Source organism: Atractosteus spatula, chromosome 9 (assembly GCF_055471065.1).
Source record: "Atractosteus spatula isolate fAtrSpa1 chromosome 9, fAtrSpa1.hap1, whole genome shotgun sequence".
NCBI classification, from domain to species: Eukaryota; Metazoa; Chordata; class Actinopteri; order Semionotiformes; family Lepisosteidae; genus Atractosteus; species Atractosteus spatula.
This window is the reverse complement of record NC_142714.1, coordinates 9406471-9422462: the sequence shown is the minus strand read 5'-3', so window position 1 is coordinate 9422462 and position 15992 is coordinate 9406471. Positions and strand designations below refer to the sequence as shown.

The 15992-nt window shown below is 39.6% G+C and overlaps 1 protein-coding gene across 1 annotated transcript in view; it reads right to left on the bottom strand.

Annotated features, from left to right (window-relative positions):
• The window catches only part of LOC148828113 (latent-transforming growth factor beta-binding protein 2-like), a 131047-nt gene that overhangs the window by 93168 nt on the left and 21887 nt on the right, over window positions 1-15992 (bottom strand). The window contains exon 3 of the mRNA XM_088925771.1: window positions 10352-10619. Within this exon, the coding sequence (XP_088781897.1) occupies window positions 10352-10619 (268 nt within the window). The remainder of the gene's footprint in view (window positions 1-10351; window positions 10620-15992) is intronic.

The window sequence follows — 15992 nt, the reverse complement described above, 5'->3', positions numbered from 1 at the left end:
CGATGTAAACACGATAGCTGTACAAATAGTAAAGCTGTGATATAAATTGCTTTTTGTAATGCAAACCAATTCTTTCAAGTCAAGTGCTCTTCCTTTGTTATTGCTTGGCAGAAGAATGAGATCTTGACAGAAACGTTGTAAATTTAGTGTCACTTAGCAAGTAATGTTTTGCCTAAACATATTTAGACTACACAGACAAGCTTGTGGTAAACCTCTTGGCCGAGTCAAACTAGCTAACGGTAGTTTTTTCAGCATCTAAAGCCTTACATCTTGCTTGAAGTAGTTCTGGCATAATAACCCAGACATTAAAATGACCCAAACTGCTGCATATCATTCTGAAACTTTCTCCAGTGATCAAACGGTGTCTAAAAAAAGGATAATATGGGTAAATTATAAACTTAACTAAAAAGAGATATTAAATGAGATTTTGAATGGGTGGAAAAGTCATATTTAGCTACAAAAAATGTGCGGTCTTATTCAGATTAAGAACAAACCCACACTTTAATACCTCTTGATTACAATAACACATGTACCTGTATATGAACACACACACACACACCAGATTGCTATATGGAGATTTTCTTTTTCTTAAGGGGCTGTATCAGGTCTAGGCAAACAAGTCCTGAAATGCACAGGACACCTATTACAGCGCCATGGACAGGTTCAGTCTCAGCATGTGCCTGTAAGACAGTGCTCAAATGACATTACTCACTTCACTTTAACTGTCACCTCAAATCTCATTTCAGTGCTTGCACAGGGAAACACAGAGCAGGGAAATGAAGAAACACATGCTACAGATTGCCGTTTGTAAAATTGTGGCTTTTGTGGCTTACTGTACTGTATATCCAAAAGGCCAGAGGAGTTGCAGGGGAAAATAAACAGATTTAAACGTTCACACCATTGGATATTAATTTACTGATTCCCATTTGTACAACCCATAAGGATATAGTACACAGGAAGGCCAAGGCTGTTTGAGACAAAGCTGCTATATTTTTTTTTAATTTCAGGCAGCATGCTGTACGTTTTGGACTAAGACCAACAGGTGACTACTCCTTATATTGTTGACAATGAGAGAACACTGTACTGTTTTAAGATTTGTGGGGAAAAAATGGAAGTAAAACACATATCTGACCGGTGCTTGAGACATTAATTATTTTTTATGTCAGAAATATTCCAAATTTCCCCTTAAACTAAACACCATAAGTAACTAAAGACTGACATTTCCTGACATTCCTATGTGCATATAAAATGGTGCAGTGTATCTGGTTGGCAAACAGTACAGAACACTAATGAGCTCTGGCTGTCTCACCTCTGCAAATTATCACTTATGGATCTAAACCCCTCCAAAGTGGTTATTAAAATTTTCCACCACTGAGCTTCATAGGTGCCTTGTCAAAGGAGCAAAGCATTATAAAGTGACAAAGTGTTCTAACTGATCAGCGTTCATTTACGCTAGAGCATGGATACAGATTGTTGCTCCAGACCAATACCAAATCATCCTTCATGGCAGATTTTCTTGTCACTCTTATCTCAAATTGCTGCTTTCATCAAAGCATGTTTCTTGGGGTAAAACTTGGACTTCCTTTTACCTCCGAGTGGAAGAGAAGACAGTAATAGGGTTTGACACAGGGGTTGGAACACTCAGAGAGCAAAGCCGCTCTGTCTGTGGCTGGGCTGTGGGAGGCCTTTCATTTAATGGGACCTGCTGGGAGAGTGAAATGCCCCGGGGGAACCTGCAACCTTTTTAACAACGGCAGACGATTTCTGGGAAACTTCATCTCTCACTAATACGCCAGTTGTAGGTGTTTCATGGCTGAGGCCTGTAAACTAGACTCTAGATCCGTATATTTGTAAAGTTTCAAACTGAACACTGATTAATATCATGATAATGTTATTCACTGGTGCTTCTGTGCTGTATACACTTTCTCTAACTTTTCATATTTAAATTTCCCAATTTCACATTGTCCACATCTCTTTGATTCATACCTTTGTTTGGGAGCTACAGACGAACTGAATGATTAAGATAGGGCAGATTTCATCCCATTTTAAACTTGTGTATAGACTATAGAGGCTTTCAAGCACGACTACTGTATTCATTTTTCGGCTGCATTTTATTCTGATGCATGTTTTGTCATAAACATTTATTCTAAAGCTGCATTTGTTTATTGGAACAGTGTCTGTTACTATTAACACAAAGGATGTGACATCTGAGGCTCACTTCTGTGATGATTTAGGTTATCAGCTGCTGTTCCTCTGGAAACAGTAAAGGCCCCAAACAAACAAGAAAACAGACACGCTGGAGAAGGGATTTCAGGATTCACAGGGCCAAGCTTAGCAAGGACAGGGCAGAACTAAGGAAAAGGTTGTTCTATAAAAAATTATATTTTGTAAAAAAAAACAAATCTGCAAAGTAATAAACTGGAATGACTTCAATTGTTCCCAAGACAGATCAGTGTGCCAACCAACCATATTGCTGTGATGTACTTGCAACCAAAAAAAAAAAAAGAACAAAAGGTTCATTTAAGGAGAAGGCACAGCTGGGATAGCAAGCCTCCTGATGCTTGGTAATATAGTACCAATTCATAATCACACAATGCACTGTCCCTCCTAAATCACAGCAGAGGATGTCACCTGAGCCAGGGTACTTATATTCCGGAAAATCCCTGCTCGCTTATTGCAAGTCCAAGCACTCAGTGGGGACCACAGTTCAGGGGTCAAGTGCACAACACCAGTTCACAAAGTCACAAGCGTTAACTCCCTCAGGCTGAAACTTCGACTCAATTATTTACGTTTCCCTAATCTCCAATAGATGTAAGTAAAAAGAAGCAGTAGTTTTTGCAGAATGTTTAACGATGAGAACATTTTTTCGAGAGTATTTTTGTTCTTTAAGAAAAGGAGCACAACAAGAATAACATATGGTAAGATGGCCGTATATCACAGATACAGATTTATTCCCAAATTCCCCAGTGTGCATCTTCTAGCAGCACTAGGAGACACAGCGGCCTGCTCTCCCGCCACATCCTGCTTGATGAGGGCTGCAGACAGCCTGGTGGCACAATGGCTTTTGCAGGCAGGGTACACAGGAGGAAAAGGAACCTGAAAAAGATCGGCTCCTCTTTAGACTGTATAGACTATAAATGCCTGATTGTCTTAATGCACCAGAGAAGGTGAATTAAGACCTTTTTTATACACCAGAGAAGGCCGTAAATTAATCTGTTGATGTGTGCTCCCTCCCACTGAAACAAACTCACACATGCCAAAGGAAATCTGTGAAGTTCACTTCCTTAAGTTGACACCTTAGTATTAAAGGACAAGCATTCTCTCAGAGAGACTCAGACTTGTCCGCTGCAGAAACAGAAGACGACTCCATACAGCGAATGCTGAAAACTGTAACATATTAAAGGCAAGCTGGAATCTTCCCAGGATCTGCCCATGAGCTACTGCTTGTCCCTAGGTAACTGTAGTCCGCATCAGTGGTAGAATATAATGGGACAGTTTTTACAGGAGAGTCAAAGCAGGAGCAGTTAGTGTAAATTAAAGACTAAGAAGTACAGTGCCTCCTCTGAAAATACCTTATATAAACATCATCACTACAGCAAGTTATTCAATACTGGAACAGCTGAGGGCGGTAGTGATTTCACCAGATATTACAAAAATACTCTCGATACAAATAAAATCATAAGTAGTTTAAAGTAAGTCTTTTGTTTTCATACTACTGTCCTCTGTGAGATGCCATTTAAGAAAGGGCTTTTTTTCCTTATGCACCTTCAGTGTTACCCAACTGATGGGCCCATTGAGCATAGCTGAGAGGATTATTCAGATTGTTTTAAACAGTTTCAGAAAGGCAAGAGTTTCAGATCTTTCCCCTTGAGCCTCCGATTATTTTAATAATGACCTCACAGTTGTGGTCTGTGTGACAAGACCCTTAAGTATTCCTCCCGTTTTTACCCTGTAAAGTGAAAAAAAGTACTTCAGAGCCCCTGCTCTCAATGTGTTTTTCTTAGACTTCAGTCTCTCCTCCTGTTGCTTCTACTTTCGTCAAATGTCAGAAAAGAAACTCGAGCCGACGTTATCATCTCTTATAAAAGCATACAGTTATTTGTTATGTCAATAGTTGCTGCTTTAAAAACATTCCTTACACACTGTGGCAGTAACATTATTTTTGCTGTAAATAAAGTAGTTTTTGCATGTTAGCAGATTTAAAGGGAAGTTTCCACATTTTCTTAAGACAGAAACACATGGGAACATAAAGGTTTTCACCTTTAGGTGATCTGAAGTACTGGGGTTTCTCAAATGTACACACAAACCAAAGATGATTATGTATGTTCCCAGTTCTTCAATACATAATGATATACAGAGTAATTCTAAATGAAAACAGTAAGGTAAAACTGCCATTTCATGTACTGCAAATAATAATATTTTACGTAACACAATTCCATTCCAGCAAATGGTAAAACAGCTAAGCTTTAGATCATTCCCCCATTCCACATCTTCATTTCAGCTGCAAGCAGGGTACCGCGCTGGCCCCAACCCTAATAAAACCGCCACATGGCTGTGCACTGACTTCAGCCACAGGTCTTTCTCACTCACAAGGAAGAGAACGTCAACACCAGAAATGATTTAAACCCCAGAGGAAACCAGTGTTAAATGGCAGGGTGAAACCAGCATCCCATTTGAGGGGCTTAGGGAACAATATAGTTTGCACTCTTAGGACACTCTGGGTTCAATGTTTATGAGCACATCCTAAAGGCTCGTCAGTGATTGACCCCAGCCCTGCAAAATCCAAGAGGCAGAACACAAGTGGAGCGCCAGAACACTTCACTTCCCAGCCCTTGAATGTAGACAACAGGAAGACGTTCATATGTTTTGTCAATTCTGATGTATTTTAGCACCCAAGACTTACTCATAAAAGTATTCATCTAATGAGATATTTAAACAATGCAGATCACAACACTGCCACAACTCTCAATATGTCAAAATACATTCACTTGCAGGTTAGTCTGCAATACATAACAGTTAATGAATGCACAAATGTGCTTTTTCCCCATAGGACCTACATATTTGAAACGGAAACAGGATTTATTTTCCACTCTCTTGCTCTAAAAAATGTTGTTTGTGAGATTTTCGTATTTACTTCATCTGTGCCTGGTCCATTAAGATTTTGTGCAACATTTCCTATAATTTACCTTACAATGCTTTAATTGTTACAGGTGATGTGTGAAATGCTGCTCATGCACGTTTAGATCTTCATTGCCAAGCTGCCCGCAGGAAAGAGAGTTTTAAAAAGAATCACAAAACACAAACTGGTAATGTATTAACTTGTGGATAGAATATGGAGGTGCACAATTTGCTTTTGAGCATTACTTAAAATGTAAAGTACTGCATCATCCATGTAGTGTACTGTATATTAAGTAATGCATGAATAAAATCTGTACTGAAATCTCGACAATCCAATATTACAAGAGTATTTTCAATACACCTTTCATGCATTGTTTTACTTCTTCAGATTAAAGTGGGAAACACAACAGAACATAATGATTAGATATACGTGCTTTAAGCTGCAACTTCGTTGTTCCTGCCTATTCTCATGCATGGTAGTTCAGGGTTGTTACGGGCATTAGAGTCTCCCATTGCAGTGGCTAAAGAACCTCTTTGACACTATCATCACAGGTAGTCCTGGTCTGGCTTTGTCGCATGTTGCTTGTCAATCCCAAAACCAGACACCTAAACCTACAAAATATGCTGCTGCACAACATATAGCAGTTTTCTCCAAGAAAAGGAAGCAGAAATTATTTTTCGATTCAGAAAATAAACTATAGTGTACATTATTTACATAAAAAAAGACTGATGTCACAACTCAACCTATGCTTTCAGCCAAAGAAGGTATTCTGAAGAAGCCGTTACTGTAGCATCCTTGATTTCCTCTCAACTAGTTTTAAAAGGGGCTGTGCACACAACCTAAAAGAGCAGAAAAGGCAAGTCCATTGTAAAACAACAAGAGGGGTTTTAGTTGCGTCTACCTTGAAGAAATCATGCCGTGGCTTCATACAAGCTAATCAGCAACAAAGTCAAAAAGTCATCAAAAACTGTTGTTCCTGAACTTTTCACTTCTAAGCAGCTCATCGAGATTTGATACACCAGTTTACAACAACTCAATGTATGTTTATCTACGGCTGTTTAAAAAAAAAAATCACAAACATTTGCGTTACACCACATAGCCAGACAACAGAACTGGAGAAGAAGCAGTCCGAAAGAACCATAGTTTCATATTACAAGTTAGTGAGTGGGTGACCCCATGACCCTGACCAATTCAATGCTATCCAACTTGACTGGCCGCATGCTGTGAGCCTACTGGCAATGATACAAATATCTCCTGCCAGAATACTCTGAAATGGAACCGACGTGACTAACAAGGTGCTGCCGGCATGACGAATCACATCCCACTGCCTTTCCAGGAACGGAATATAAATTCACCCGCAATATATGTACAACACCTGCAAATTAAGGAGAACTGAAACGATGAAAAGTGACTTTCATTTTAAGGAACTACTTATTTATTTTCTTTTGAAGAAAGCTCCGGGGTAACCTGCTGTAGGCAGCCACTTTAATCTCTGCAGACGTTGTGCGAGTCACTGGCTTAATTTACAGTAGGTCTGGCACTCCGCACAAGCTTCTCACTGGCTGTGCTTTGGACGGTGGAGTCTGAGCCAGGCTTGTCAGTGTCTACACACCTTCCCATGTACTTAACGCAGGGTAACCTGTTTAAGCAGATCTGATCAGAATCACTGCAGCCAGACAAACAAAGGAACTTAAAAAAAACATCTCACGCCTCTACAGACAATAATCAATCGCCCAATCAGTATTGTCTATCGTTCTTTTTCAAAAAGATGTGTAAGCAATTGCCTATATTTGCCTAAGGCTGTTGCAAAAATAAAGAAACATACAAGGTGAAAATGATGACAAAGAAGATGTTATAAAGTATCGATGTTTTTATAAAGTTGCTTTATCATGTCTTTTTTCTACTTTTATCAAAATAGATCTGCTAAATTGCTGGAGATTAAAAGTTACTGTTATGTAGGGCTGTTCAATCTTAAAGCTGTCTAGTCGCATCACTCATCTCAATAATATGCGAGACTCAATTTATGTGTCTGCGTAGCACAGAATCAAAGTCATAATTTTGTTTTATGTCTAATCTCCTGGCTCACAAGTAAAAAATGTACATTGTATTAACATGTGCCCTGCAACTGTATATGTTAACATCAGGATAGGATTAATTCAGGTGTCATGTGTAATTTTTTTTCCCATTTGAAGAGAAATATTTAGGACTTAAAGGTTATAAAGCGTATTAAAATATACTTAAGCATTTATTTAATTATAGGTATGTGATATAGGGTATACCTAAATATTTGAAAGATATAGATTTCAAAAACCTACACCTCATTCACCATATTTCCATGTTGTGTACAAAAAAAGTGAGAGGAAACCATTTTTTAACCAGTATAGTGATGTGACCTTAACATCTTTAAAAAAAGATAAGATTAACAAATACTTTTAAGACACTTTTAGTAATAGAGTACTAATGCCTAGTTACAATGCATTTCAAATTTCTCATAGGCACACTACCAGGAAGGCTACAGAGATCAAAGCACAGAAACAAAAGGAGAAAGTTAAATTACCCAGATTTGGGTTAAATTGTGGGTTTGAATTACAGCTATCTCTGACTCAGGGTAAACAGTCTTATGCAGTATGCACACCTGTCCATAAATGATCAAGTTTCCAAAATGAAAACTGAGGGAGAACTTCAGTAGCACCCCAAGTCGTTTTCAGTAAAATAGTCATCTGGTAGTTCATCACAGTTATGATGTGAAAAAGCCACTGTAAGCTATCTAGACTCAATTTCCAGATAATGGTTTGATACTTCAGCAAACCAGATCATTAGCCAGATAATAAATTTGCAGCAACAAAGAAGATTTGCTTAAATGCTAAATTCAGACAAATGTTTATATAGTTTGTTTTTTTCTGTTTGACCATATCATCAGCATTTTGCACTTTGAGAATGCCAGCTTGACAAATTTGTACTACTTTTTTAATTGAGAAGATTTTACATAAAGATCTGTGCGATTATTCTTTCCACATTGCAGAAGAAAAATACAGTTAACATAGAAGAACAATTAAAACTAAAAATGAAGTATTTGGCTAGATACTGTTACTGCTAAAATATCTATCTAAAATAAACTGACAGAGTAAGGTGGAAAATGGGAGAATTTCCCAGACATAAATACGGACATACAGCATGTATACATGCAGTGAGCGTCTTGAAAGAAATGTTAGGGGAAGGGGAATGACAAAAAGCTCTTTAATTACAGCTAGAAAAGCAGTGCAAAGAAAGCTGGCCTCCAGCCCCCAAAGAAAATGGAGTAATATTAACTACTAGGGTGGGGTGCTCAATTTGAGGCTCCTGCACTTTGAGGGCAAATTAACTCAAAACTCTCAAATGGATTTTAAACTGCATATTTTAGTATAAAATTTAAGAGCTGTTTCTCACTGTTACCGTCACGGTAATTTAAGAGTCAGGAGAACAGGGGAGCTGAGATGGCCAAATGACGCAGGATTTGTGACCTTTCTAACGAAATCATTCCTGTGAGGAGAGCAGCCACACCTTCTCTGGAAACAACAGGGTGGACCACCACGAAGAGAAGAGATCAGGAAACCTACAAAACACAGACTGTACAAACTATGTGCAAAATAAATATCTAATGTTTTTTAACGATTCTGCAATGGAGATGGCAGGATTTTCCTTTTCCCATACCCTGCTGAGAATGGTCCAGGCTCGAATCGACCTGTCCCCGCCTCATCATTTGGGCTAGCGCATACCAGAGAGGTACATGGGTCACACAGCTGCAAATCAACTCCCTGCCCAGGTCCACATGACCTCATCTCATCCCCAAGCCCCTCAGGATGCTCCTCAGCTCTCGGAGGAGGTGGCAGGAACAGTCAGCGGAAAGGTCAGAGAGCCCGCATTCTGGGCATGTTTGCAGGAAATGTCTGACACCCTGCTCATACACATGGGTCTTGGCCCGGCTAATCAAAACACAGCTGACTCCCATAACGGTTGCGCTGTTTGTTTCGGCACAGGCCACTGTTTTGCTAGCAGTAGACTCCATGCAGAACACAAAGGCCATCGTGTTCTGACCTACATAGCAGTGGATAGTGATCCCACTGGTGGCCTGTGCTTTCCAGGGACTCCTCTCCCACCGCTTGTCCAATCCTCTCTCTGCTCTCCGGTGGGGTCAGGTGCCAGGATAAACATACTGTATCGGTCTTACACAAGGGAGTGGGTAGGGTGTGAGCTGGCTACATTGGCCTTTCCTGTGTGTGGCAGGACAAGGCAGGACTGATATTCAGAAGGCTACAGGATCCTTTTTTGATTTTACACTGTATAAACATCACTGAATGTCTGACAACAATGTTCCAATACACATACGCCAGTCCCGGTAAGCTTATGCCACGATGGCTTTAAGTTGCTGATGCATTTTTTTTTTCCAATTAACATCACTGATTTGATTTTTTTTCCCTAGCCAAATGATTAACTATAAACACTAAGGCAAACTTAAAAATGGAAAAAAATGATCAAGAATGGCTTTGTAAACTGTGAGCATTCTTGAGTTTGGGACAAATCCTTCTATCAAACTGATTTCCATTTCCAATTCTCATTTCACATCCACAGAAATGGAATTGGAAGGGAACTGGAATGGAAAACCTGGAATTGGCCCCAGCCCTGGAGCATTTCTTTGCATACTTCCTTAACACACTTCATGACACACAGCCAAAACCAAATTCTTAACCACTCCAGGTGACTGCCCTGCTAGCCTGCCAGCATGCGATTAAAACAAAGCCATCATAGATCTGAATCATGCAATAAATTCAGAGTTATAAGGTTAAATATCTTTGTTTCCAGTTACCCAGCTGAAGTATTGGTTACATTCAGATTCCTTAAAGTTCAGACATTCCTAGTCCTTTGAGTGCCAAGTTTTTTTGCTTTTATAAAGCAAGGGGTCTTTCGAGTCACCCATTTTTTTCTACCCGAGATAAGCAGGGTCTGCACCCATCTCATTAAATCTGAGCTCCGATACTCAGGATCAGTTGTGCTCTTTGCTTCTTCAAAGCAAAGCTGATTTTCTGCAGTCAAAATGATGGTTCATGTAATTCAGGGCCAATTTTCTTCACACTGTGTTGGGAAAAAACAGACGGTTCCATTGACTCATTTAAAAAAAAAAAAACCTCTGGTTGAAAATGTAATTAATTCAAATGAAATTGCCAGGACCTTGAGGAAGCATTTTAATTGACTCACGTGGAAAGTGGCTGCCCTTCGGATTCAGGTATTTGTCTGGGGAGCTGCCCCCTACTGGTATTTCTGCCCTGACTGTCCTCAGGCCTCCGGTGGTTGAGCAGGGTGGAGCTGGGAGAAAGAGGCCGCAGGGCCCGTGAGGAGCCTGTCCGAACGTACACCTGCTCGGGGGCCACCTCCTCGCACCTGGGGCCCTGGAAGCCGGACCGGCAGACACAGGTGTGAGGCCGACTGCAGGACCCTCTGTTCTGGCAGGGTGGTTGACAATCAGCTGAAAAAAACAACACCAGAAATACTCCATTAATTGTTTTCCCCTAATAGATTTCTTCCCCCCCCAACATAAATACTTTTCAACATTAATGTTCTCCTTAGGTTTTAGGGTCTGCTCCTTCCCACAAGATGCAGTAATCATCAAAATATTAGAACAAACACGTTTTTTAAAGTGAACATAAGAACATAAGTTTGTCTATTCAGTCGAATTGTTAATTTGCACAACAAGCTCTGAATAACATTTTATGTTAATAAGGTTTTGTAGGCTGCTACTTGTACATTTTTAAAATACTCAGGAAACATATTCACCTCATTGCAAAATCACATTTAAAATGGACTTTTGAAGGAAAAAATGCCCATAACGAGACTGAACCTACGTCAATCATGCAGTTGAAAAACTGATATTCAAGCATATTTATGTGATGAGCACTAATGTCATTATAAAAATGAATTTTAAGAAAGGAGCAGGATAGTGTATTCTGGGTTTTCATTGTCTCCTACAGTGAACTGAAGAACAGCCCACCCTCCGTGTTGATTCTAGGTACCTGTTGGACTTTGGTATGCTACTAAAAACAGAATCTCTCTCTGAGTTTCTTTTTAAATACATACTGCATATACACATTCCAGATGGCACTCGGTGAATGATTTTATTCTGTTCTATCCTAAAGACAACAGCTGCTCTCTGCAGAAAGCAGAGAAATATTACTGACACAGATGCAAAAGTGGACAAATCGACAAATGAGCTTCCTTTTGTTTTTACTTTAATTCTGTCTTTTCAGGCCACCTGGGTTTTTTCCCATTGCAATTCCGATATTAGTGTTCTTAGTTTTCTGGCTGAGTTACACACTGCCTCAGAATCACGACTTGGTGCGTTTCATGTGTATTTTTGCATGCACGCAATCCATTAGGCTTTTGCCTGGCTGGTTTTCCAAGAGATGAGTTTATATTCTAGCGTTATGACAAAACCGTCGACCCCTATCTTCTGGCGCTCTTCTTGAACAGCAGTACTAACAGACCTAAAAACTTAAAACAGCACCATACAGATTTAGTTATCAGGTATAATTAATATGTTTACATTGCAGTTAGTCTCTGGGCTTAAAATCATGGTACATGCCAGTGGCCAAAATTGGCTAAACGTACTAAGAGCTCTGGTCAGCTCTATAATGCAGATATCAACAGTTCAAGCCTAGCCCATGTCATTATTGACATATAACCAGGATATCTGTGTCCTGCTACACATCAGTGACCCCTGCGACTTGCAGTGTGTGTGAGAGCTGGCAGTGTCTAACAGTGAAAGCTTTCAGCCCCTGAGGAACCGTGTCTAACAGGCCAAAGGGCTAGAGAGGATGCATGTTGTCATCTTTACTGTACTTGTATTGCATGAGGCTTTTAGAGGCTGGCCGAGGTGATTAATAATGTGCTGTTTAAAACTGGAAAGAATATTTCACAATCATAGTTTTTTTTTTTAAATATGATAGAATCCCTAATTATTTTACCCACCAGGTTTTGGAATAGCCAGTTGTGTGCTCGTCATGTCTCAGCTTGCTGCTATGAACCCATGACCACCCACAGGGGAGAATGAGGAACTAGAAAGTACAGGTAGACTCTTCCAACCTGCCCACCTAGGAGCCATTTGTCTTTGAACACGTCACAGGCTGCACAGCACTGTAGCAGAGGTTTAGGTGAACAGGCACATCCCTCAGCAACAGTACTGCATGCATGCAGCCGTGCAAACTGCAGGCTCACTGAGCAGTGAAGAGTTCAGAGAGCCCTTCTCAGCTATCCACCCTACCTTTGGCGGCAAATCTTAAATTTTAAGAAAGGGAAAAAGTAATACAATTAACTGTTGTGTTTTTTTTATGTACACAAAAGAATATTAAATCTGAATGTTCTTATGCTATTACACTGCTTTCATATATAGAGACTCTTTCAGATAAAGTTAATTTAGGCAGTCAAAAGCCCTTTTGGAGAAGCATAACTATTTAGTGTCTGATGCAAGTTTTCCACCAAAGGATGAAATTAAATTTGCATGGATTGAGTTAAGTGAGGAGTTAAATATGTCATCTACCAAAGAGACGTACACTTGGATTCATGCCACTTTAATGAAAAGAGTCTGCAAAAACTCATATTACAAGGATTTCTGGGCATAGCTCTGTAGCTTAAGGAGCAAACAACTCCACAGCGAATCCTGGGGAAGAATAACAAACAGCAGTTTTAGCAAAAACAAATCTGAAGCATTATCAGCTTTATGCATTGTTTGGTCGGAATTATAAAGATCTTCACAGTTCATGCCCGATGAGAAAAAGGCGATGTCATGGCCCTCACGAGAGTCTCAACTGACAAAAGCACATGCTCGGAGCAGTTCAGAAACCCCTGGTGTGAATCAGCAGCATGCTGTTAGCTGACTAACGGGGCAGTGCGGAAAGCAGGCCAGATCTTCTTCCACTTGCTGCAAAACACTAAATTTCACTAGATAGCCATGGAGCATTGGACTGCCTGCCATTTCTTCTGTAGGAGATGCATCAGCTCCTCCATCCCACAGCCTAGTGCCGCTGTTTGTGCTACAGACTTGCAGTTTGAAAAGACGCAGCAGCATGCTGTAACTGTGCATTATTTAGCAGATAAGATACATGGCTTCTGCTCTCCGATCTGTCAAGGGCAGAGGGAGACAACACACGTGATTGAGATACAAAAAAATATATATTTGATGACTCAAAACTACAAAAAAAAACAAAATAAAGACCAATCTGATGGAATATTGTGTTTTTTGCCATACTAAGAGCAAGGACCTTCCTTGGCTACCTATTGAAACATATTTTAGTATTTCCAAACACACCTATGGATACACACAGATATACTTTAGATACATTGAAAAAAAATTGTCTAAATGATTAAGAAATTGCTTTCGACCACCTCAGAGGTTTTTTTTCTCCAGCCTTCCTCAAAGATACACCACATCCCTCAGAAGAGATAGCTGTTTTCGGGAGGAAAGGTCTTTCTTCTCAGGTACTGTATAACAGCCCTGAACAAATCAGTCCCAGCTGGGCTTCACACTACTTTCCATGCCACGTTAAAACATCTTTAACAAGATCCTCAAATTCAGCATTTTATATGGAGCCAAACTATCAGTCATGGTATGAGAAGGCTATATAATGAAATTCCTCAAAATATTTGTGTAAACATATTAGCTCTAGACAATTCTTCCTAGAGCACCACAACTTTACTTAAAGCATTAACTAAATCTAAAGAAACCCCTTGGAAGTTGTTTATGTTTTTATTATATGAATATTGCCTTCAAAATATCCTTTATTTTTATACTAGTTCTGAAGGCTAGGATCCCTTACATGTAAATATGTTTATATTCCTTTCAAGAAGGGTAGCAATAGCATGAGGGAAAATTAACATTAAGCATCCTCACTACTGTATTTGTACTGCAGTTAAGTCACCTTCTGTACAACATTTAGCAAAATAATTTTTAGAACTGCGGTTTTGATTTCAGCATTTTCCAAGCCAGTGGTTGCCTTTTGTATCATAATTGTAATTGGAATTTGAAAAAATACAAACGTAGTAAAAAAACAACAACATTTGCTCTCGTATCAATAAAACACTAGAGACTGGATGGGAAAATGGGACACATGTCCATCAACAGTACAGCTTTCCTTGCCAACATTTCCTGCCCTTACATTTATTTATGGTCTTATCAACTAATGTTGGCCTACATACTGTACCACTGTGAAACAAGAGCTTTGTCTTTGGTACCAAAAGAAGTGTTCTTGCAGTCCTCCATTGCTCTCATTGACTCCAAGATGTACTCAGAACACCCCCATGGTTAATGGAGCTTTGAATTTGTTCTTCGATACACCTCTGTGAAGCACAGGCCTAGAGGTCATCCAAGAGTGTGAGAGAAGTGCCATCCCCCTGTCAATGTTTTTACAGAAGGCTTAGCCTGCCTCTATCATCACTATAGATTTCAACTGTCAGCTTGCTGTGAGGATTTCAAAAGTGATATCTAAAATAAATCGTGACTTGCAATGTGAAACTGCACTTTCTCTTTTTACTGTGGCTGTGCAAAGGCTTTTAACTGCTACCCATCTGAGGAACCAAATGTAGAAAAGCCTTAGACCTTCTGACACGTAGATTTCTCCTCCACCGCAATGTGTCGAAGGTGAAACAAAGGGCACTCCCCAAAGCCCAGAGTCAAGCTGCTCACGGCTTGACCTCTGCCTCAAGACTGCGTATTCCAGGAGCTGTATTCCTTCTGCAGGACTGTTATGGTATGTTTTTGTGCTGTTAAAATTATCTCCACACTGACAGTCTTTTCCTCCTCCCTTCACAGTGATTCCAACTATAACACTTCCACAATTCACTCATTCAACTCGGGCCATCCTAAGCTGAATATCTGACATTGCCAGAGAACCAATTACAATTATTTCATTTCCTTTAAAAGGTCACTGATACAGCATGCAGCTCACTTGATCTTCACTCTGCGGAAGACATACCTGCTTTTCAAATCTCATAATCTGGGGCTGCACTCCTGCAGTTTGGTCACATTATATGCTGCTAAAGCTGAGCCGTACAATGAATGACTTGCACAGGAGGTAGTATTCAGATGATCCGTTATATTTATTATGCCTTATATCTTCAAACCAAACTGTGCAACCAAAAAAAGCAGAAACTACAGCAACAGATGCCATAATGTGCCCTAAATATATATACAGTAAAACCTTCCTTAATAAAATGATAAATCCGAACAGATTTTTAGAAAACAATAAAATAGTGTTCTAAAAAGTATGTTATTTATCAGCATATCATTTTTTGTCACTTCAGTTGATCTTTTTAAGCACAGCCTGATCTTGTTAACAACTGTGAATTTGTATAATTTGTATTCCACTTCTGGGGAATCAACAGAATAAAACACCTGGATCTCTTCTGGTTTGTTCTGTTTCTAAGCTACCGAACATTCCTTTAGTAAAAAAAGGTCAGCCATCCTGCCATTCAGGATTTTTTTTAAAATAAGAAGACCTGCTGTCCTGTCAAAAGAGATTATTAGGTCAAGTGTTCCAACATTTTAGCCGGCTGTGCTTCATTAGGGAACATGCATCAAGTCCGCCAACTAAACCAAGCGTTAAAGAGCAGTTTTTAATTTGCTGGTGTTGCTTAAGGACATTATTTCCATGAAAAATATACAATTCTTTCCTTTGTATTTACTCCCCTCACAGAACCACTTTGAATCGGAGCTTCACAGCACCTGGCAGTTGTTCATTTCAAACCAGCACATGGTGGCACAGTTTATATCTGGTAGAAGAAAGATGCCACTGGCAAGCAATCATCACAATGTTTCCAGTTTGTAATTGGCAGAAGCTACGATTTAATT